General features: G+C 40.3%; 1 protein-coding gene and 1 long non-coding RNA gene across 2 annotated transcripts in view; both read left to right on the top strand.

Moving 5' to 3' along the window:
* TM9SF3 (transmembrane 9 superfamily member 3) overlaps positions 1-24454 on the top strand; it is a 68165-nt gene that overhangs the window by 13440 nt on the left and 30271 nt on the right. The window contains exons 3-7 of the mRNA XM_037015774.2: positions 11548-11670; positions 14135-14295; positions 15259-15336; positions 21065-21196; positions 22578-22744. Coding sequence (XP_036871669.1) covers positions 11548-11670; positions 14135-14295; positions 15259-15336; positions 21065-21196; positions 22578-22744 — 661 coding nt within the window. The remainder of the gene's footprint in view (positions 1-11547; positions 11671-14134; positions 14296-15258; positions 15337-21064; positions 21197-22577; positions 22745-24454) is intronic.
* LOC140850375 (uncharacterized) lies at positions 1406-8260 on the top strand. Its single transcript, XR_012133095.1, has 2 exons — positions 1406-1542; positions 7689-8260. It is a non-coding gene; the product is annotated as an uncharacterized lncRNA (long non-coding RNA).

Here is a 24454-nt window from a genome sequence, read left to right on the forward strand (position 1 = left end):
AATACTCTGATTATTTTCCTTCCTTTCTTGCTTTTCTTGCCCTCTACCCCCCCCCTTTTTTTTGCTATTAGAAATAACAATGCATTTGGCTATCCTAGCACAAAAGTACTTAAACCCATCCCTGAAATTTTTATTAGGATAAATTCTTAGAAGTGAAATTGTGGAATCAAAGAGTATAAGCATTTTTAAGGTAGTTCTTGATATGTGTTGCCAAATAGCCACCTATGAAAAAATAAACAGGCTGACCTATGCATTTATATGGCCAGGTTGACCAGTTCATCAATATTCTTTGGTTAGTTGGGATTAATTAGCTGTGAATATACCAGATTTTCCGGTCCCCACCCCCCCTTTTTTTTTTTTTTAATTCATCGAGCAGTTTTTGAATGCTTACTGTCCTCTAGCATCACAGTAAGCTCTGGGTATACAAAATTGAACTGGAAGTTCTGGGTTCTGGGGTCCATGGACCATTGGAAATTGCACACTTAATTTTGTGTGAATGTGCATTTTGGGAGGACAAGAGAGATACCACTTTTATTGGATTCTCAAAGGGATGTGTGGCCCAAGGAAATTTAACACTATCTATGAATATATTGGCATTTTTAATCCTTAAAACAACTCTGGGAAGGAGATAGCATAACTATTATCTGTTTTCCAGTTAAGGGACCTGAGGTTCACGGAGGTTAAGTGACTTACTTTTATTCACATAGTAAGTAGTGGAACCCAGACTAAAACTCAGGTTTCTGCCCTCATTTCTCTATAAATTTGACTATGGTGACTTCATGAGAAACTTGACTAAGTGCTGCTGGATTTTAGGTAGAATATTTCTGATTTTCTGGTTCAGTGATGCTACCAAAAGAGAGAATGCACAAAGTAAGGCATGATATTTTCTCAGAGAGCTCCCAAGTAGTTATCACATTCTTTTCTCAGTGCTTTCACTGTCTCTTCTGTTATTAGTCTGGAGAGGCGTTGAGAACTGATGACAGGCTTACTGGTATATAGTATCCAGACTCTACCCTTGCTTTCTGTTTGAAAAATTAGTGTTAACATTTTCCACTTTAGAACTTCAGTTTTATTATTTTTTTCCCATGAAAAGTATTTACATTGGTAAAATCTTACTTACATCCTCTTCAGAATTCATAGGTATCTATTTCATCTGAGAAAGGTGAAGGGTCCCCACCAGTAAGATGGCAAACTTCCGGCTTCTCTTCGGGGTCCTCAGTTCCCGCCGGCGCCACCTGAAGCCCAATCACCTCTTGCCCCCCTCCCAATCCCAGCACCTAGCCAACAGCCACCAGCCCCGTAGAAGTGACACCTCAATCAATCATGCCCCCTCCTATATAACCCAGCACCTTTCCCTAATAAAGCGGAACTCTCCGGTGAATTGCTGCTATGTGTCGCTCCTTTCCTTTCATTGGTGCCAAAACCCGGGAGACGGGACACCCCAACTGGGCCCCGTCTTCCCCCGACACCAGCAGCAGCTTGCCCTCGTCCTCTTTTTCCGGCGCTGGCTCATCACACTCACCACTCCTCTCTGGCCTTTAGGTAAGTTTTCCCCCCGGAGTGGGTCGCTCTTCCCTGAGCTATCGCAGTGCCATTGACCGTGATCGTCTGGCAAGGCCCTGACGCTCGGGGATGAGGAGGGAACGCTCCCCGCCTCAGGCCTTCACGGCTGCGGCCGACCCTCAGGCCCCTCCTCCAAAAGCCATAAATCCCCGCCTCAAGCCTTTATGGCTGCGGGGAACGCTCAGGCCCCTCCTCTGACAGTCATAAACGCATTCACCATCCCTTCCATCAGTGCTGAAAGTTTTTAAGCAAAATTTCCCTGGGGTTGGCCACTCTTCCCCGAGCTATCGCAGTGCCATTGACCGTGATCATCCGGCAGGGCCCTGACGCTCGGGGATGAGGAGGGAACTCTCCCCGCCTCAGGCCTTCACGGCTGCGGCCAACTCTCAGGCACCCCCCTCCAACAGCCATAAACGAGGTGACTCCTTTGTGGATGAGAACGCTCCCTTTCCCCCCCTCCTCCTTCTGCTCCGTCCGCCGAAAACGCCTAGCGCTAGGTACCTCGTGACTCCGGCACTCTGCCTTCTTAGGGAAGTCTGGGTGACGACCCACACTTCCCAAGAAATTCAGACTCGTATACGAGTTTCCGCAGACCACCAAGGATCATCGGGGACGCCCTTTGTCTCCTTGCGGTCTGCTTCCAGTCCGAGGATCTCCGTTCGTCTTCCCCTGTTTGTCTCCTTCTCTGTCCTTTAGCCATGGGAGCCTCCTCATCCCTCCCTGAAAGTTCACCTCTTGAATGCCTGCTTAAGCATCTGGCTACCTTCTCCCTGACGCCTGATATAAAACCAAAACTTCTCCGTAAATATTGCTCCCAAGATTGGCCGACATACCCCCTAGACAATAACAACCAATGGCCTGCAGGGGGAACTCTTGATCCTAACATCACTCGCGATCTTTTTAACTACTGCCAGCACCTGAAAAAATGGAAGGAGATTCCCTATATGAAAGCTTTCCGCCTCCTCCTCTCCCCGCCCCCTTCCAAGTTCTCCTAGCCTGCAAGCCGCCGCCCCCACAGAAGCCTCCTGTTCACTCCCTTCCCCTTCTTCTCCTACAACAGCCCTTCTCCCTTCCTCCCCAACCATCTCCTCCCCCATCTCACCTCCTCCACCTTCATTCCCTGCAGATTAAGCCTGAGCCTTTCAGCCCCCCTTTAACTAGGTCCCAAGAGCCTCCTCCGTCTTTGCCCTCATCACCTGTTTCTCCCCTGTTAGGGACCGCCTTTGTCTTCTCACATGTTTGTAGGGAGAATGGGAAAGCACCTTCCCCCATGTCTGAACGCAGCATGGGAAGGCACAAGCTAGAGAACAACCGGTGCAGTCCTTAGAAGTTATCTGTCCACAAAAACATATCTTGCCAAGACTCCTCACTCTGAAAATAGGGAGACCTTGAAGATGTGTAGAAACACCGCCCCTGCTTCTAAATATGCCCTTCCCCCACTTGCAGATGTGGCAGGAATGGAGAACAAAGAACATTCTGTTTATGTATTCCATAAGCAATTAACTAGAGCCCTGCTGCAGCTCAGTTAGTAGAGCATGGGACTCTTAATTCAAAGTCATGAGTTCAAGCCCAACTAGAGCGGCAGAAGTAAGCAGCTGGGCTGCTAGCTGGCGACATGTGGGTCCGATTCTATCTTTCTTTATTTTCTTTGCCCCCCTTCTGCACTTCAGGACCTGCTCGACTAGGCACGGCTAGACCGCGTCACTCCCCCACAGACTGAGCCAGAACCCTTCAGTCCCCCTCAGACTCAGTCCCAAGAGCCTCCCAAAATTATCGCCCCCCTCCGGGAGGTAGCAGAATCCGAAGGCAGCGTACGCGTTCACATCCCTTTCTCCTTAAGAGATTTAGCCCAACTAGAGAAACGCCTAAGTTCCTTTTCCACTGATCCCATGACATACATCAGGGAGTTTCAATAGACCCTCCAGTCTTACAGCCTCACACATCATGACATTTTCATGCTCCTGGCCAATACTGATCCTCCCTGAAGAGCATAGACGAGTTTAGGACTTCGCCCAAATGCAGGCTACTGAAACCCACAGGACTGACCCCACTTATCCCCCTGGCCCCACTGCTGTCCCCGAACAAGACCTACACTGAAATTATAACACCGCCATGAGTCTCCGCTCTTGAGATATTTTTGCCTCCTGCTTAATAGCAGGTCTGTAAAAGGGCAGCTTGTAAAGTAGTCAATTTTCAAAAGCTCCAAGACATAATTCAAAAGAGAGATGAAATCCCCTCCGAGTTCTTAGACAGACTCACTCAAGCCCTATTACAGTATACCAGCCTGGACCCAGAAACACCTGAAGGAAGACATGTCCTTATGACATACTTCCTAGCTCAAGGCTACCCCGACATTAAAGCTAAACTCAAAAAGTTAGAACAGGGCCCCGCTACCCCACAGACTGAGATCCTAACAGTGGCCTTTAAAGTCTTCCATAAGCGGGAGGAGGAGAAAGAATGCCGTAAACAAAAGGCTGATCAGGCCAATTTCCAGATGTTGGCCCAGCTGATAAAACCACAAACTGGGCGCCCCTCTACAAACAAGCCCCCCCAAGAGCTTGTTTCAAGTGCAGAAAAGAGGGACATTGGTCAAGGGCGTGCCCCTCCCCCAGATCTCCTACCACCCCATGCCCCAGATGCCACAAAAAGGGCCACTGCGGGTCTGATTGCCCAACCACCCAAAGGGGAGGCTGGACGAACAACCCCCATCCTAAGCCCTCTGTAGTGGGGCTGGCAGAAGAAGATTGATGGGGCCCGGGGGCTTCTCGCCCGACCATTTCCATCACCAAACAGGAGCCCAGGGTTACTCTAACAGTAGACGGTCACCCCATCTCCTTCCTCCTAGATACAGGAGCCACCTTCTCAGTCTTGTGAGAATACCGGGGCCCTACCACGCCAGCCATTACTCCTATAGTCAGAGTAGGAGGTAAACAGATTTTCCCATTAAACCCCCCACCCACCCTTTTATGCACAATCCAAGACAATCCCATACCTTTCTCCCACTCCTTCCTGGTTATGCCCCAGTGTCCCATCCCTTTACTAGGACGAGACATCCTTTCCCTCCTCCACGTTTCCATAACTATATCCACTCCCACAGCCCCCAGTACTCCCTTTCTGAAGGCCCTCATGGCCGATGACCCCCCTCTACCCAATGAAAACTCCGGTTCTGCCCTCATACACCCTGTAAATCCCAAAGTTTGGGACATTACAAGCCCCTCCGTGGCCCTATGTCCCCCTGCCTCTATCAAATTATGTGACCCCTCTCAGTATATCTGTCAGGCCCAATACCCCCTAACCACTTCAGCCCTCATAGGCCTCCAACCCATCATTCAAGCAGACCCACTCACTCCCCATTTAATACCCCCATATTAGCTGTTAAAAAAACCAACGGATCTTTCCGCCTTGTCCAAGACCTTCGCCTCATCAACATAGCCATTGTCCCTATCCATCCCTTAGTTCCAAATCCATACAGCCTCAGCATCCCACTTCTCAGTCCTAGATCTCAAAGACCCATTTTTCTATCCCTCTAGACCCCTGCTCCCAAGATTTTTTCATCTTCACCTGGACGGACCCATACACAAGACATTCTAAACAACTCACTTGGTCAGTTTTGCCACAAAGCTTCCGAGATAGTCCCCATATTTTTAGACAGGTCCTAGCTCAGGACCTCAAACAGTTTCATCATGATCACTCCAAGTCCACCTTATAAGACATAGACAATCTTCTACTCTGCAGTCTCTCGTGGGAACAGTCTCAACTTGACACTGCCTCCCTACTTAACTTTCTAGCTTCCAGAAGTTACCGAGTATCCCCCCTCAAAGCTCAAATCTCTTCCCCTCCTTTCACTTACCTCAGATTCCTTCTATCTCAACAAAGAAAGTCCATTACCTTAGACAGAAAATGGCTCCTCTCTGACCTGCCCATTCCCAAAACCAAGACAAAAATCCTTTCCTTTCTAGGCCCTTTCTAAGCCTAGCTAGATATTTTAGAACGTAGATCCCTAACTTCTCCCTGCACCCTGTTGGCAAGACCCCTATACGACCTCAGCAAGAGCCCCCCTAAAAAACCATTATCCTCCTCACCCCGACACTCCTTCATTAAGCTCTGTCAAGCCCTTGTGGAAGCCCCAGCTCTCCATCTTCCTGATTTGTCGAAGCCCTTCTCATTATACATTCATGAGAGGTCCAGTCAAGCTCTAGGAGTCCTAGGCCAATATTATGGCCCATCCTTTGCCCCAGTAGCTTATCTCTCCAAGCAATTAGACCCCACAGTTCGGGGATGGGCCCCCTGCCTACGAGCATTAGCCGCTAGACAGCTCTTGCAGGAAGAAGCTCATAAACTGACATTCAGGGCACCCCTTACCATTCTGTCCCCACATCACCTAAAAGATCTCTTAACTTACAAAAGTTTACAGACTCTCCCTCCCTCCAGACTCCTGACCTTACTGTCCTCTTTCCTCCAAAATCCCGTTCACCCCCTTTGCCATCCATACCCGAATCATGACTTTTTCCTCCTTTACTGCTCTCTCACTTTTTTTCCTCATTCCTATTGTCTTCCCCACCACCCCAGCCTCCTTAGTATGGCGATTCAAAGTCAGAGAGACTTACACACAGCATCAAACAAAAGTTACTGCCCTCATTGCCACACCAGACTGCCCTCTGAAAAGCTGCTCCGAGCCTTTATACCTCCACTTTCCTCCCTCCACTGAAGTGTTCACTAGCAGCTACCCTTATTCTCCCTACCTCTGCTTCCTCTATGACCAAAAACAAGCCTATTGCAGGCGATGGCCAGACACCTACGGGAGATGTCCCTACTAGTCTTGCGCCATTCACTACATGGGTGACTTCCAGTACCCACAGTATTACTCCTCCAACCGTTTCATGAAATATCCCAACAGCTCATTCTCCTTATTAATCCCAGATCCCTGGGATCTCGATGCGCTGCCAGAGTCACAGCCTCAGTTTACTACGGGGAGTCCTCGACCCCCCACAGTACCCTTCATATCTCTCGAAAGAATGTTCCCTCTCATTCCCAGATCTCTCAAGTTGCATCAGATAGCAGACATTCCGAAAAAGTCATTATCCAAACTCTTGATAGCGCCTCTTCATCTTCTTATCCCCACCCCTCTTCCCATTTCTCCTACTCTTCATTACAGCTCATTCAGGACACCACCATCTTTCTCAACCACACCCTTAACACAGCCAATTGTTTCTTGTGTGCATCACTACAGCGCCCACTGCTGGCCGCCGTGCCCCTTAATATTTCCAACTACTCCTTCCATGCAGAAAGACAACCCCTCTGCCCCCTGGCAGACATACCCCTATGGGAACCAGAATACGCAGATAATCTCACCATCCACCACTGTGTAGGCCCAACTCCACCCCCCTCCAGCGCACTTCACTGCCTCTCTATCTACACCCCTACCTCTGGCTCTAAGACTTTTACGCAACCGGGACACTTCTTTTAGTGTAATAGTCTTTTCAACTCACTGCCTCTCAACTCCGATACACCCTGCATTCTCGTCACCCTAATCCCACAGTTAACACTTTACAGCATGGCAGAATTTCTTGAGCTCCAACCTCCCTTGCCCTCGCGCACAAAAAGAGCTGCTTTCCTTCCCATCATGGTCAGTAGCTCTTTGATCACCTCAGCCATTGGGGCAGGGTTTTCGGGAGAAGCCTTGGGTCACTCTCTATAGGCAGTTAAGAGATCTCAACGCCAAACTTGAGGGAGCCCTGACATCCACTGCCGATTCTCTAGCCTCTCTCCAAAGACAGGTCACTTCGCTAGCTAAAGTCACCCTTCAAAACCGGCGGGCCCTAGATCTGCTTACAGCCGAGAAGGGCGGCACCTGCATCTTCCTCTGGGAAGAGTGCTGCTATTACATCAACGAATCTGGCATTGTAGAAACTGACATTACCAAACTCACTGACCTTGCCTCCAGTCTCCACTCTGCTTCCAATTCCAACCCATTCTCTTCAATACTAACAAACCCCCTCCTCACCTGGCTCTGGCCCATTGCAGGCCCCATAATAATCATTCTTCTCGCCTGTCTCTTCTTACCCTGTATAATAAAGTTCATCAAATCCCAAGTCGGAAAAATCTCTAATCAAGCTTTCAACCAGCTTTTACTCAGGAACTACCAGCTTCTGGCCACAGAAGATCCCTCACCCTCACGTGACCTCCTCACCACACGCTGAGATGGACCCCTCTCTCCACTGGAAACTGTTCCTGGAAACAATAGCCGCAGACGCCTGGCTCCTGACACCCATATCCTCTTGGCCAACCTATGGTTACAGGGAACCTTCATTGATTTCCAAACCTGAAGAAGTCCACATCTACTCGTCCTTACTGCGGGGAGTCCTATCAACCCTTTCCTCCCAATCCTCAAGCCCTCACTCCCTTCTCCGCCCCTGTTCAGCAGGAAGCAGCCAGAGAGAAAGCAACGTCCACAAACCCATAGAGGAGAAAGGGGGGAATGAAGGGTCCCCACCAGTAAGATGGCAAACTTCCGGCTTCTCTTCGGGGTCCTCAGTTCCCGCCGGCGCCACCTGAAGCCCAATCACCTCTTGCCCCCCTCCCAATCCCAGCACCTAGCCAACAGCCACCAGCCCCGTAGAAGTGACACCTCAATCAATCATGCCCCCTCCTATATAACCCAGCACCTTTCCCTAATAAAGCGGAACTCTCCGGTGAATTGCTGCTATGTGTCGCTCCTTTCCTTTCAAAAGGTATGCCCTATTGATATTTTAAAGCAGTGGTTTATGGTGATAGATTTTTCAGATTGTTTTCCAGTTACATCGAGTGCTGAATAATGATTTGGCATATTCAGACATGTTACATTTGTTGTCTTCAAAGTGGCTCCCTCCTGAGAAAAGTGCTATTTCAGTTGAGCAACCATGTTCTTCAGTTATTTTTGATGTTGTATTTGCCTACATGCTTCCAAGAGGCCTTTCATTAAAATATGACCAGCCGAGGCCCTTTTTATAGTCTGCCTTAAACAGAGGATTCCCTCTTACCACATTTCTTTCCTTAAGTTTACATCACTGAAAGATATTCTTCAAGACCACTTTGTCAGTCCTTCTGAGATATTCTGCTAAAAAATTTTGTTTATATTGGCATTTTCTCCATACACACACACACACACACACACACACCTACCTACACCCCTGTCATACCCAGATACACATATATGTATATACTCTAATATACTTAGTGATTTCCTTTGCTGAATAAATGCAAAAATCATGCTCCTTAAATGTTAAAATTTTTGTTCTTTTGTTTAGTGTCTGCTCTGTGCCAGGATCTAGAACAGGTATAGCTGGGGGGTAAAAAGGTATATAATCAGTTATAGATGTAACTCTCAAGACCTGATGGTCTTTTTGAGGAGTGAGATACTAGTATAAGGTTTTAAGTGGTACAGGCCTAGGTACCATAGAGAGGTGTGGAGAGAAAGCCATGAGACTTCAGAGGATGGGGCAGGCTATGGGGTTTGAGAGATGTGAAGGGTGGGGAATCAGGAATTACTCTGTTAAGGAGAAGGTGGGAGGATGGGACAGATTTCAGGATGGCCATTTGAGGAGTTTTATGGCATAAGCAAAAGTGTCCAGGGTCCAGAGCACAAGATGTGGAACTACAAGTAGTTGAGTTTTGGCTACAGTATGTAGAGGTTGACAGATAGTTGGGAAAGAGAATTGAACTAAAGTTCAGACAATGAGGAATCTTTTAAAAGCTTCATATAGGTAAATGTCATATTGTATATCTCAGAACTTCATACACAAAACGACTGTATTGTTGATGATTATCAGTGAATGTCTGATTGTAATATCAAGGACTTGGTGGCATTGCAGAGTAGCTGTGAGTTTTCCCACAGCCACTGGAGCCATTTGTTGCTGCCCAAGCCTGGACCTTCCTTTGGGCCTTTGTCTCTCTATAGCTGCATGCTGCCCTTTGTACACTATCACACTCCATGGCAATCCTGTTTTGGACCTCTTGCTTCCAGTTCTCCTAGTTTCTGCTGTAGGAACCTTTTATAACAATCTCATGCCTTAACCCTTCTTTTCCTTCCCCTTTGCTCAGGCTCAGTTTTGCTATTGTAAAAATCTTACATTACTTGCTGCCTTAAAGGGCTTGGGTAGAAAGAAAATCTGTGTGGGAGCTGTTGTTGTAGGAGACAAGGCAGTTTTTTTCCTCCTACTTTGAGAGTAAGTTTATTTCTATGTCCCTCTTCCATGGGACTTCAGTGTTTCCTGACATCTTTGGTGATGTGTGATGGTGTGATTTCCGGGTGCCCAGCTCTGGGCTAAGCTATAATAAGAGGAAGCCGTTCTCTCTGTTGAGGATTGGGGAGACATGTTGTTGGTGTCTGGAGTTATAACTTAGATTGCTTTTCCTCATAGAAATAACTTTGCAGCTGGCTATTAATCAAGATTTGGCTGAATTTATGTTTAAGAAGTTTTAGTCAACATTTAAAGAAATTTAACATTGTTTCTTGGGGGTAAATTGCATTTCAAGTTCTAAATAACCAATAACCAAGGAAAAGTTAAACACAAACATGCTTTCTTTTTAGTTGTTAAGATTTTTTTTTCCTAATTGCCTAAGTAATATACAAAAGCAATATAATCCTTTTGATGGACATCTAGAGTGTTTGCAGGTGTTTGGATTTTGTTTAGAAACTAATGACCATAACAAAACAGCAGCAGACTCACAGACTCCTAGAAGGGACTAGCGGTTACCAAGGGGGAGGGGAGGGGAGGGGAGGGGAGGGGAGGATGGGTGGGGAGGCGGGGATTGAGGGTTATTATGATTAGTACACATGGTGTTGGGGGAGTCATGGGGAAAACAGTACAGCAGACACGACAAGTAGTGACTCTGTGGCATCTTACTACACTGATGGACAGTGACTGCAATGGGGTGGGAGGGGACTCAATAAATGGGTGAATGTAGTAACCACATTGTTTTTCATGTGGATCCTTCATAAGGGTGTATATCAATGATACCTTAATAAAAAAAAAAAGAAACTAATGACCATGAGCACATTCTTTCCCAGTTTTATTTAGAAATAATTGACATACATCACTCTATAAGTTTAAGACATACAGCATGATGGTTTGGTTTACATGCATTGTGAAATGATTATCACAATAGGTTCAGCTAGCATCCGTCTTCTCATATAGATACAATAAAAAGAAAAGAATAAGGGAAAACAAATTTTTCTCCTTGTGATGAGAACTCTTAGAATTCACTCTCTTAACAACTTTCCTATATATCATACAGCAGTGTTGGTTTTAGTTGTCATGTTGTACATTATATCCCTAGTCCTTATTTATAAGCACATTTTTGAAAGGTTTATAAGCTAGAGATCATCTGAACAGTATTATGGTAGTAGTATTTTTTAAAGCAGTAAAGAAGTAGAAATGACTCATCTGTAGGGTACTTTTGAGTAATTTATAAATGGTGACACCTGCTAGATAGAGGTTTGCATTTTAATTTTCCTCATTATGAAGACTCCTCATAGGATCTGTGGCCTCTAGTGACTTTCATTTCCAAGAATGTTAAAATGAGTATTTATCTTAGTGACCTTGCAGCTAGAAATTGTTAGTTCTATTTAGGATCATATTCTTGAGTTTTTGTATATATTAAATTAAAACTTTATGTTTTAAGTTTTTTTATTTTTGCTTTTTAAATCAACTTACTCATTTTAAAATTACTTTGTAAATGTTCTTGTGTAATTTTCTTCATATAAGTGACAATATCTTCACTTAGATGATCTTTGGAAATAAAGGATTAAAATTTTTTTCACTGTCAAAAATCTTGAACATACACAAAAAAGGAAAGAATTCTATACTGGGCCCTCATTTATCACCCAGATTTAACATTATGAATGGAAATTTTAGCTTCAGGAAATGTTGGCTTTTTTCTTGTTATTTTCTCTATAATCATGTCACAAACCACAGACTAATTTGTGGCCTTTACTTTACACAGATGATGTGATGCCAGCCACTTACTGTGAAATCGACTTAGATAAGGAAAAGAGAGATGCGTTTGTGTACGCGATCAAAAATCACTACTGGTACCAGATGTACATAGATGACTTGCCAATATGGGGTAGGTACTGGGTGTATGTAGAGTTTGGGGTGTTTGCATAACAAACAAGAATTATGTAATGACCCTGTTAAAAGTAATCATGCACTGAATCAGTGAATATGTTTTCAGTATTTTCCGAAGAACGATTTTAATACCAATTTCATGGTCCCCTGTTACCTGAAGGATTTTTGACACTGTCAAACCTTACATGAAACTCCCTCAAAATATAACTTTTATACAGTATGACTTTTCAGTCATGGTATTAAACCCCATAGCCTGCCCCATCCTCTAGCACACATATCTTAGTGTAGAGCTTGATGAATTTTGGCACATGTATATACTCATGTGTACATGAATATGTACACTATAAATATTCTTTAAAAATTAAAAAGAAAGTGCTTTGAAAAATCTGAAATATCCATCCCCTCCACATTTTTCTCATGTGTTATTTTGACTTATTCTGTGAAATATAATCAAAAGAACTGAATAGATTTTGAAGTTTTATTTTGGCTTTCTCTCATGTGGAACTATGGCAGTATGGTTTTTAGACATAACTTCCTGAAAGAGTTAGTTTTGCTAGTTTCTTATTTTCCAAAATTATATATAAAATTTTTTTTATGTTTTAGCTCTTGTTAATCTGTATTAATGGAGAACAGTTATGGCATAGTTAATACAAGTTTATGCATAATCTAGACGTTGTGTTGAACTTGATTAAATTATTTAAATTGCAAAGCATAGTCAGCATGTTTGATCACATTATTTTCTCAGTGGTTTTGTGGGGTTTTTTTTTTAGTCTTTGGACACCTGTTCTTACATATAATGAACACTCTAATTTTTAAAATTGTTAGCAAACTGCTATATTCATGAGCAGCAAACTGGAAGACCGAACATACCAGACCAGAGTTTAATGTGGTACTAAGATGAAATTTTTAAGGAAGTTAATCTCAAGATAGAATTGTATGCATTGCTATATTGCATGTTAATTAGGTAATTAGGTATAAATGACAAGCATTTCACATAAATGATTGTATTTAGTATTACATTAATATTTCTGGGATCAGCAAGAAGGGCAGCAAGAAGATGTGTTGAATATTCACTGAAGATTTCTGAGCCTTTAGGTCAGGAGAACTCATTAAGTCTGGGTGGGTTTCCTCTATTTTTGGTGAGAGGTCAGGTTCCTCTCCTGTTCTTTTCCATTGTTTAAGGAGCACTTGTTTCTTATATGGAGCACTAGGGTTTTTTTAGTCATTTCTGTGGGCCTCATAAGCAGCGTGGCAACTGTGCTTTCCAAGTCTTAAAATAAATCTTTCTTAGCTTTGGGATTCCAGGTCTCCCATGTTTAGGAGAGATACTTTTTGGTGTTTTAGAATATCTGAACCATTGGAACCCTGTCAGGAAAAAAATTCTTATTTGAATTTTTCTTGGGGTAAAGGTTTCAGAGTTTTAAAAGCCTCTGAGAGAATAGCTTCTTACTTGGTGCATCTGTGTTTCTATCTCCAGGGTTTTCAGAGTAGATAGGTAAATAAACTTTGATGAAAATATTAGAAGGATTTCATTATTCCTCTACAACGCCAAACAAAATGAGACTGTATTCACTGAATTTGTACCAGTTAGAGAGAACAACTGCTGGACAAGCAAATAATCCTTAAAAAGAAATGATCATTTACCCCCTAATATTTTAATGAGATGCATTGACCATAGAGGGAAGGCCCTAGGGAGTAACTTTTAGAACATAAGGCTCTTGGGAAGTAAATAGGCTTGGGTAGGGAACATGGGATAAATAGCTGACAGTATAAGGTACAAGAAATAGATCTTCAGCTACCACCTTTTGACCTCATACTATTTGGGTCTTCCTTTTCCAGTATCCCAAATCATGATCAAAATGATCATTTTAAACTATTGCCTCATTACTCTGTACCTTCACTCCTTTCATTTTGATGACTTCCAGTGGTAGGTCTAGTACTTAAGGTGTAAAGAGGAGGCATTTTAAGTTTTGTTACCCATATACAATATGTGCAGCCCACTAGGAATGGGTAGATCATAGGTTACTAGAAAAACTACTGATCTGGGCCTCTGGAGACCTTGGCTTTTAATTTTAGTTTTACCACTACTATCTGGGTAACCTTGTCAAATAGTAATATGGCACTTCCCTGAAATTTTGAGATATTAGGGCATAGTATATATATATACAGTGATAATTATTACAATGAAAGTGATACTAATGACAAAGCATGAACTTTGAGGATCAAATTAATAATAAGTTATGCTGAGCTGTTAATCACTTTTTTACCATGGTGTGACCATGGCTTGTTTTTTGAAGCAGTTAGCAAAGAGTGGAAGTTCAGCCTGTCCTTTTATCTTTTTCTAACTATGAGGAATAATGGTAATACTACTTTTTTCTAAAAGCATTTTTATGAGCTTTTAGTTTCTAACATTTTAGGTATTAAGTGATATTACTTTGTATAAAGTGTTACTTCTTTTGTAGGTATTGTTGGTGAAGGAGATGAAAATGGAGAAGATTATTATCTTTGGACCTACAAAAAACTTGAAATAGGTTTTAATGGAAATCGAATTGTTGATGTTAATCTAACTAGTGAAGGAAAGGTGAAACTGGTTCCTAATACTAAAATCCAGATGTCATATTCAGTAAGTATTAAAATAATTGTATGCAGGAAGAAGTGTTTGTGACCTAATAGCAGTAATTGTGTTATACAACATTAGTAAATGAAAATGGGATGCCATAGAATACTATTAAAACTATCTCCTCAATGTATTTAAGTAAGCCTCCTAAAAGCAGGTGAAAGATATGCAGTATTAGATACCAGTTATGCATTTGCGGGACCTATCGTTGGCTATAGCAAAGTTTACCATTACAGCTGAGCAGTTAGCTAACCTGGCCATGTGTTTTCATGGTTTGCAGATTAGAGTATTACTTGTGTTTCTCTTCCTTTTTACTAGTGCAGACAGAGCTGATGCTGTATTGAGAATTGCTGGTGGTTGTTTTGCTTTATCAGTTGGACTAAGATACTTTTGCAGAGTAGGAACTTGTCAGAATCATTTGTAACTGTCAAGTTAATTTGGTTCCATTAGCATTCAAAATAGTGGAAAGAAAAATCTGATGTAAAAGCTCTTTTTGCTAGTTTTTTTCTTGCCAACTGGAGTGAGTCCTTTACTAGTAACCAATTTTGAAAGTTTTTCAAGCTTTGTGCATCTGTACCTAGTGCAAATAATATTTGCATAACTGAACTTATAAATTTGGTTATTGTAATGAAACTAATACTGTCTTAAGACAAATCTGTAGAGATTCTTATTTTAACTGGTCTGATTAATTCAGTTCTTACATATCAGGTCAGAGTATATAAGTCAGGAGTAGTTAATAGTCCTTGAATACCGTAAGTATTGTTGTAAGTTTTGTTGATACACAGAGAGGAAAATTGGTTAGTTTTTTTATCATACATGTTTCAACTTCTCAAGTTGACAACTTTCTGCCATTTCTCTAGTTTCTAATTCTAAGTATATAAATATTTCCAAATTTTGCTCAGAGTTTTTTTTATCAGATTATTAATATGCTTAATGGCCTTGATTTTCAAATTTCACAATTTTTTTCAGGTAAAATGGAAAAAATCAGATGTAAAATTTGAAGATCGATTTGATAAATATCTTGATCCATCCTTCTTTCAGCACAGGGTAGGTAAATTGTGTATCTTAACACATTCAGTAAGTGCTCTAGTCAGCTTAGCAAACATTAATGGGCATTGCCATATGTAGTACACTGTGCTAGGGCTCTGGATTTCAAAGATTTAATAGTGATTTCAGATGTGAGCACAGTCATAAGGGTGGTAGCTTTAGAGGAACAGTCAAGAGCTCCCTTCATCATGCTGATGGGTTAAACCAACCAAGAGATACAGGATAAATACAACATATGGGAAGCTGAAATACCACTTTTGTTACTGAGGCTAATATTGAAGAATGGATTATATCAGTGGTCAAGTGGGCTTCTAAATATTGAAACTCAGAAATAGACTTAATGCACTCAGACAGTGCTAGACTGTTGGCAACCTTTCATACCTGGGCACACCCTTATAAAACTTAGTGTGGACAAATAGGGCAGAATGTATACATCCTCTAGGAATGAATGAATGAATGAAAGAGTGGAGTGAGGCCAGGAGTTTTTGCTAGTGGAAATCTTCTACCTAAAAAGAAACATCATAGATAAAAAAGCTAGATCTCATAGCAAACGTCCAATGGCATTGCTGCTGGCTTCAGACAGGTGGTAGCTTTGGTTCTTTATAGCAAAAAATATTTTTTATTTCAGTGGTTGCCCCTTTAAGAATGGAGATGAAAAGACAACAGGGTATAAGGAGATATACCCATTCTTCTGACTTATTTTCTGACTTGTTTCTTCTATCTTCTGATCTGATCTTTTGGACTAGAATTCTAAAGTTGATTAATAATCTGTTTTGAGATGGCCTATTAGGTTTTTTGGTCTCAGATTTGTATCATTGATGCCAGGTTCCACCCTTAGACTCTACCAGGACCTATTACTACTTCTAATCTTCCACTGAGTCATAGGAGAAAAAATTAAGCTATTTGGGATTTAGTCCTTACCAAAGGATTTAGCACGCTACTCCTGGAGCTAGAACTTCCTCCCCGACCTTCACTCCCTATACCCACAGTGTGTTCTCCTCAGATACAGTGTGCAGGCAGTTCTGAATATGGCAGTTGAGTTAAAGGTATAGGCACAAATGACTTCAGATATTTAGTAATTTTTATGTAAAATTTGAGAATATGAGGGCTCTAAGCTGGCATTCCCTACTGGAACAACCTGCCTTGTTCCTGGTCTTGGATATTGATAACTTGGTGGAAAGGCTGACTTTTGACAGTTTTACTAGTACAGCAGTATACCATATTCATTCTTTCAACAAATATTAATTGAGCACATGCTATGTGTCAATCACTGTACTAAGTGGAATACATTAGAGAATGAAAATCAAAGATCTCTGCCCTTTTGGAGCTTACCTTGTGGGGAGGCATGCAATAAACATATCAAGTAAAATATAGTGTGTTCAAAGATATGTGCATCAAAAAAGAGAAAGAGCAGTCGGGCAAGAGTGCTACAGGCAGGGCAAGTTGTAATTTTGAATACAGTGGGCAGGGTAAGCCTCTGAGATGGACTTTTGAGCAAAAACTTAGAGGTGTTAATGGAAATGAGGAATATAGATATCTGGGGCAAAGAGTACTCCAGACAAAGGCAACAGAACTGAAAAGCCTGTTAGGTGGGAAGAAGACTGGTGTGCTTGAGGAACGACAAGGAGACCAGTGTGACTGGAGCAGTGCAAGGGGGGACAAGTAATAGGAGATGAAGGCCAAGAAGTAACAGGAGCTGGATCAACCATGGCTGCTGTAAGGACTGTGAATGCAAAGAGGGGCATAGTAGTGCTTTCAGCAGGGTAATGACAAATCTGACATACGTTTCAAAAGGATCATTCAGGTTATTATGTTGAAAATAGTTTGTGTGGGGGCAAGGGGAGAAGCAGGGAGACCAAAGAGAGGCTGTTACAGCAATCCAGGTAAGAGATGAGGATGGCTCAGACCCAGGTATAGCAGTATAGGTGGTGAGATATTGTCAGTTTGTGACTGTATTTTGAAGGTAGAGCCAGCAGGATTTCCTGATGAGTAGGGAGATTAAGAAGGGTTGAGGAGAACTCCAGAGTTTTCAGCCTGAGCAACTGTTAGAGTGGAACTGCCATCACTGGGCAGCAAGGCTGTATTTGTAAAGAGGCTTAGAGGGGAAGATCAGAGTACAGTTTGGAATGTGTTAGCTCTGAAGTGTCTATAAGACATCCAAATGGAGATACTGACCAGCTAGTTGGAAATATCAATCTGGAGTTCAGGAGAGACATCAGAGCTAGAGATACAAATTTTGCATCCATTGGCATACAAATGGTATTCAAGGTTATGAGACTGGATCCAGTTACCAAGAAAGAGTATGTAGAAATACCGTGGTCAAATTACTTAGTCCTTTGGCCTATGTTTCCTTAATAGTGAAGCCAGGATTATAACCTTTTAAGAGTTGTGAAATTCCATTTGATAGTGTATATAAAGCAGTACTTCAGAGTTTGGCACATAGCTGGTGCTCAGTACTAGGCGGCACTGGTAGTTATGGAGTTAATTCTCTCCAGTGTTGAAAATTTATGAACACACCTGGGTTGTTGCTCTAGGATTAGCAACACTAGGGGGTGCTCGAGTCAGCAGTTTGGAGGGTTAGTAACCCCTTCATGACCTGGTTTCTTTTAAGAAAGATTTTCCTTCCTTCAGTAACTTCAAAATCATACAGCATTTCATATTTTTTGGAAGAAAGGAATATTCCACAATGTCAGGTTATTAGTAGTAATTATAATAGGTATTGACTTAAAGTATCTTAGATCAGAAAATTGCAGAGAGCTTTGTTAGAAATGTTAGCACATTAGGTGTGTGTTCCTTATTACTAAATAGTAACTATGTAAAACTTACTTTCTCTTCAATAATTTGATAAATTGACTGAAATAAGGTACGAGTTAGTTTTTCTCTCTTGTCCTTTTCTGGGTCATTAATTTCCCAGCATGAGAACAAAATCAAATCTTTAGAAAAGGGTTTTTTTAGTCATTTCTGACTGCTTTTATAAATCTTGAATGATTCTTTTGTGATAAACTTAAATTTATATAACTAATTTATGCAAATATTTTAAAAGATAATGCATTCATTAATTTCTGTATAACTTCAGTATATATTCAATAAATAGATTTTGTTAAATGAAGGAAGAAATGATTTTATAATGTGGAAGATGCAGTTGGTAGCCTCCTGTTTTTCAGAGAGAACTGTAGAGTTTATTGCTTACCTGAAGCCTCAAGGTAGATAACTGAGCCAGGACTGCCTCCCACCCTAGTGCACATATTCAGCATGTTAGCCCAAGTTAAAATCTGTCCCAGCTGTGCAAGACAGCACCTCCTTTGTGTTAAATTCTCTGTGTACGTACTTGTAGAAGTTTAGAGCAGGAATGTATCTATGAATAACCTGAATATATAGATGAGAGGTTTTACGGAGAAGAGGGTTTTTTAGTTGGTCTTTATTAAATGGTATGTAGAATTTACAAAGGTGGATAGAGGTAGATTCCATGTGAGAAGAAATTTTAAGAAGGCTACAGAGGGGAAGTGAGTGGGCTGTACATATGGGTCACTGAGGAAGGATAGGCCTGACTGGATATAGGATACAATGGAAAGAAAGGTTGTCTAGCTAAGGTGAGTTGCCCATATTGCAAGGGGAATATTAGGGAAAGTAGTTTATGTTTGATATATGAGAAAATAGGGAATGTTTCTTAAGTTTTAGAATAGAGGAGTGATATATGAACATGATATTTCAGAAAGATTTGCTAGGTAACTTTATAGGATAGATTGAAAGGAAGGGAAGAGACCAGAAATATAGAAGGCCAACCAACTAGAAGTCCATCAGAGCTAACTCAGAGTGAGAGGTGATGGCACGGGAACTGAGAGGAAGGGTTAGATTCAAGAGATATTCTGAATGAAAATAAAAGTTCAATAATTATTACCTAGGAAGGATTAAGGGGAAGGAAGAGCCAGAATTTGAATTTTCAAAGCCAGTGTTAGTACTGTCAGCAGAAGTTAGATATTGAAGTGTTACATGTGAGACAGAGATTATGAGTTTACTTCAAGGCAGTGTAAATCTGAAATTCCAGAAAAACATTCAAGTGGAAATGATCATAGTTAGAAAAAAGTCTGAAACATGAATGAAAAAGAGGGCTAGAGATTTGGGGCAGAGTGGGGGTAGGGCACAGAGGGTATAACCATCATTGGAATGCTAGTTCTGAGAGCTTGAAGAGGTCACAGCAGAGTACTAAGATGGGAACTTTTGGAAAAGTTCACAAAGAGTGGGAGGAGCAGGCAGTCAGTGAAGGAGGGTGGTATGGTGTCCGCCAACCTCAGATGTGGCAGGGAGAGGAAGGAGAGTGGGGCAGATAATTGACAACTGAATCGGTTTAGAAGTTCATTGCAGGCCTTTGACAGAAATATTGTGGGACAAAGTGAGATGGTGTTGTGTTTAAGAGTAATCAAGAAGTAGAACAAGTAGTTTCCTCATTTGACAAGTATTGGCATTGAAAGGAGGGAGGAAGAAAATTGAAAGTGAGGGGGCAGAGGTCAAATGAACATTAAAAAAAGTAATAGTAATAGCAACTTAAAAATTTTTGTTACTGTTCTGTTAAGTGTTGTGCTCTATGCTCTACATTTATTATCTTATTAAAATCATATAACAATCCCACAAAGTAGATACCATTATAGATAAGGGACCTTTGAAGATAGCTGATGCTGGAGAATGGTGTACATTCAGAGGTGTAAAATGAGAAGGGGAAACACTTCAAGGAATGAAAAAGAGTTAGAGCCTAGTGGAAAGATTAGATTAAGAGGGGAAAAAACTTCTAGGAGATTGACAGGAAGAATGAAAGGCCAGGAGGATAAATGCAGAAAAATAAATGAAATTGGGACCTTGAAGAGAGAAGAGAAATTTTGGAACTATCCCTATGGAATGTTTGACAATTAAAATAGAAAGGAATTACTGGACAGCATTACAGACCTAATAGAAGCCAGATGCACTCAAATGTACAGTAGTACCTTGTAGTTATGAACCAGAATCTGGATATACTTCTGTGACACATGTGTGGTTGAAATCAAAGTCAAGAGCCATGGGAACATTGAGAAACTATGGGGTACCTCAGTGTTCTCTGCATAATGAATAGCTAATTTGGAAAGGAGTGAAAATGATAGTGACAGGGTGGAGAGGATGAACGGACAGCAAGTGAAACAAGGCAGCCAACTATGATGGTTTACTCTTGGTATTTTAAGGTTTTCAGGTTGCTGCTAAGTTAGAGGGAAGGGGACTAACATTTATTATTTGCTGCTCTGTGCCAGACACAGTGCTGTACTTTTTATATATGCCATTAAACCATACAAATCACTTATGAGATAGTATTATTTCCTTCATTTTTGATATAAGAAAACAGGGGTCACATAGCTAGAAATTGGCAGAGATTGTATTAAAACCCAGGCCTGTTTGACTACTGAGCCTGGGTTCTCTGTCTTTAATTATAAACAGCATATGCCACATGGCAAATTGTACTTTATTTGTACAATAAATTTGATTGTGACAATCTGTGTAAACATAATACTTTTAATGCATCCAAAGCCTACTGTAAAGAAAGCCAATCCCTTTGCTCATCCCCAATGTATCTTACATTTGGGTTTTTATGTAAAAGTTTTTAAAGACTATTTATTTTTTGCATTAACATCCCATTATCATGAAACCTATCAGTCATGAAACCGACTGATACTTCATCTCAGTAATTTTTTTTTTTTTTTTACTTTAGATTCATTGGTTTTCAATTTTCAATTCCTTCATGATGGTTATCTTCTTGGTGGGCTTAGTTTCCATGATTTTGATGAGAACTTTAAGAAAAGATTATGCCCGGTACAGTAAAGAAGAAGAAATGGATGACATGGTGAGCAAATATTTTGCATTGTACTTATGAAAACACTTTGCTTCAGTGTTATTTTGAATGTTGGAATGTAGGTCCACAATCTCAAGGTCAGATAAGTTTCAGAATTCAGAATTTTCAGGTTTCAAAAAGGCAAAAACTTCCTGAGGCATCTCTAATGAAATATACTAATATGTTTACATGCCCTATAATCAGATACAGTGTTTTTTTCAGCAAAACATGTGAACATTCACCCTAAGTGGAGTAAAAAAAAAATATGTAAATAACATCTTGTTAGTTCACTCTGAGTTTTGTCACCAAATAAGGTTATGTCAAACTTAAACAGCTTTTCAGTTTTCGGAGTTTTTGTTTTGGAATTGCAGCAAGGAGGTTATACACCTGTATTGGCATCTTTCTAATGCTGTTAAACATTGCATACAATTTAGAGTGGGTGGAAGGATTAACTTACATTTAGTTTAGTTGGTTCAGAGGGGAGGTTTGCTTTCTAAATTGTTTTACTAAATTATAGAACAATGTTGTAAATGAGCAAAAGTGTGTTCTGTAGAATGTTAATAGTTACTCTTTGTAGGTATGCTCCATCATTAAATAAGTTTGGAAAGCAGTTAAGCAAATTACCTGCTAGTGTGTATTGTGAAGTTTTGGAAGATAAAATATTTGGTGCTTTTCAAACATATCTGGCCAGGATCCTCCCTTCCCTACTGCCAAAAAAAAAAAAAAGAACAAGAAGAAGAAATAAACCCAGGTTATCTTATGGGACTGTTATTTTCTTAAGGAACTTTTCTTAGGTATTTCCTTACTTAGGTTGAAAAGGAAAAACTGAATCCTTTTTAAAAAAATTCTATAGACAGTCAAATATTTTTCCCCATATTTAGTTATATATTTCCCTGATATATTTTCCATATGTTTTCTTAAATTTCAGACTATAAAAGGATACTTTTGCATTGTTAGGGCATCTAGTACTGGTTTTGATGATTTCTTTTGCTCTCCATCTGAATTCTGGTTGTAAATGAGCCACAGTCTTTATATAAATGGCAAGAATAGTGACTGAAAGTAACAGAGAGCCAGTGTGCTCTTCTCCCAATTTGACCATTTCTTTTTGCTCCTAGACCTTTCCTTTTTCCTGTCTTTGAAATTCTCTGAGCACACCCAGGAGCCACCTTCCTGAGCCTCAGTAAATGTCACAACACTTCAACACTATTAAGTTATTAAGACAATGGTTATTTTAAATTTGAAATGTCTTTTCTCAAAACTTTGAACCCCTTTAAATAGCTGTAAATTTGGAGGAAAGGAACTTAAAACTGTAATTGTACTTTTTCACCTATTTTATATATTTTAATTTCATCCTGAATGATTTTCTTTTCTCTCCACATATATATATATATAGGATAGAGACCTAGGGGATGAGTATGGATGGAAGCAGGTGCATGGAGATGTATTTAGACCGTCAAGTCACCCACTGGTATTTTCCTCTCTCATTGGTTCTGGATGTCAGATATTTGCTGTCTCTCTCATTGTTATTATTGTTGCAATGATAGAAGATTTATATACAGAGTAAGTGCATGTGCTTATTTAACTATTTTTTTGTTCTTTAATAGTTTTAAAATCATTGGTATCTTTTAAGTTAGTCATAATTAAATATTTGCTTATTTGATTTATCTTAGAATTTAAATAGCATAAATATCATTATTACAGACAAATAATGAACAATAATCTTTGAGCTGTAAGTATATTTTTCTGTTACATGCTAAAACTTACTAATGTTACTGAACATTTTGGTTGGTTATAAAGGTTATGTTCCATTAGAGGTATAAGTGGAGTTACTGTCCAGAGCTTTTTGACAAAGTGAATAGACATTTTTTTGAAAGCTGAAGATCCAATTAGATCTTCATAAGAAGCACAAAGATTTCACAGTTTCTGAATTAGTACTTCACACTTAACTCCAAAACTGGGAGACTTGCCACAGAACAGAAGAAAGCATTGTAAATAGTAAAAAGAGTAGTGAAAAAGGCACGTGAGATTAAAAAAATAATTGAATGACTTATTCTGTCTTTACGTGGTTTCTGGTACATTTTTTCTTTTGGACAAAACCAGTTGCAATGAATTCTTGATTGGAGATTTTGGATTATAAGAAAAAGTTTTACATTCACAAAGATCTCAAATCCCTATTGATTGCTGAGAGCAATGACGTCAATGAAGCAAACTCATTCTGAGCCTCAGTGGCAGAGGTTATAATTCAGGCACTTCAGATGCCGCCCCCTGAAGTCCTCAGTCAGAATGACACTTGTCACCAGCTTTATTTCAGACCTCTATTTCAGTTCATAATGTATTCTTCCTTATATATGCCTGGCATATATAAAAAAATAAAAATGCAAAGTGGTGAGAAAATAAAAAAATTGCACATGTAATTTGTAACAGTCATTCCAGAGTAGGAATGTTTCTAAAGGATAAAAAGCAGATAATGTAACATGTGAAAATTACTTTGCCACAGTGATGTCCGTAGCAATCAGAGAAGAAAAAAAATAGACCAAGCAGTAAATTGTTGCTGAAAGAATGAATCTTTAGTCATATATTAAATATTGAAGTGTACTAAATTGCTGTTCCTTCCATTAGACAATAAGCTCCTTGAGAACAAGGACCAAGTCTTACCTTTAAATTCTCAAAGTACCAACTTAAAGAACTTTGCATGTGAAAGCATCAGTAAATGCTTGTTCAACTGAATGAATATGTATTAAGCAACAAAACTGTTTCTCTGTAGTTTCTGTTACATCTCTTTAATGTAGCCTTTGTGGTTTGTTTACCAGATAAGGTTTAAAATAATAGACCATAACCTAAACTTCAGTGTTCTGGTGGGTAGTTAATATTTCAGGATATAATATATTTCAGATGAACTAAAAACAAGAAAAGCATTTCAAATCTTCCAAGAAAGAAGGCTTTACATTAAATATTGGATTAAATTCATCATTATGAATTGACACTGACTGTACAGCCACAGTCTTATGAGTTCCTAGTGAGTAACATCTCCTTGAATCCAGGTTTTTGCTTTGTTCCTTCTCACATGTTCATGTTATAATTTTGGCAATTCCTTTTTTGTAGCAGAAACTCTTCTGCTTATAAATCTTCAGCTTTTGGAAATAAAAACTACTTCTAATAGATGCCACCATTAGCAGGAAAGTCATGCATTATTATTTTAGTCTGTCTTATCAATGGTTGTTCTATGTTGGGCTTACTTGAAATGAGCATGTACTTATATGATAAGTACTA

This window comes from Manis javanica, chromosome 7 (assembly GCF_040802235.1).
Source record: "Manis javanica isolate MJ-LG chromosome 7, MJ_LKY, whole genome shotgun sequence".
NCBI classification, from domain to species: domain Eukaryota; kingdom Metazoa; phylum Chordata; class Mammalia; order Pholidota; family Manidae; genus Manis; species Manis javanica.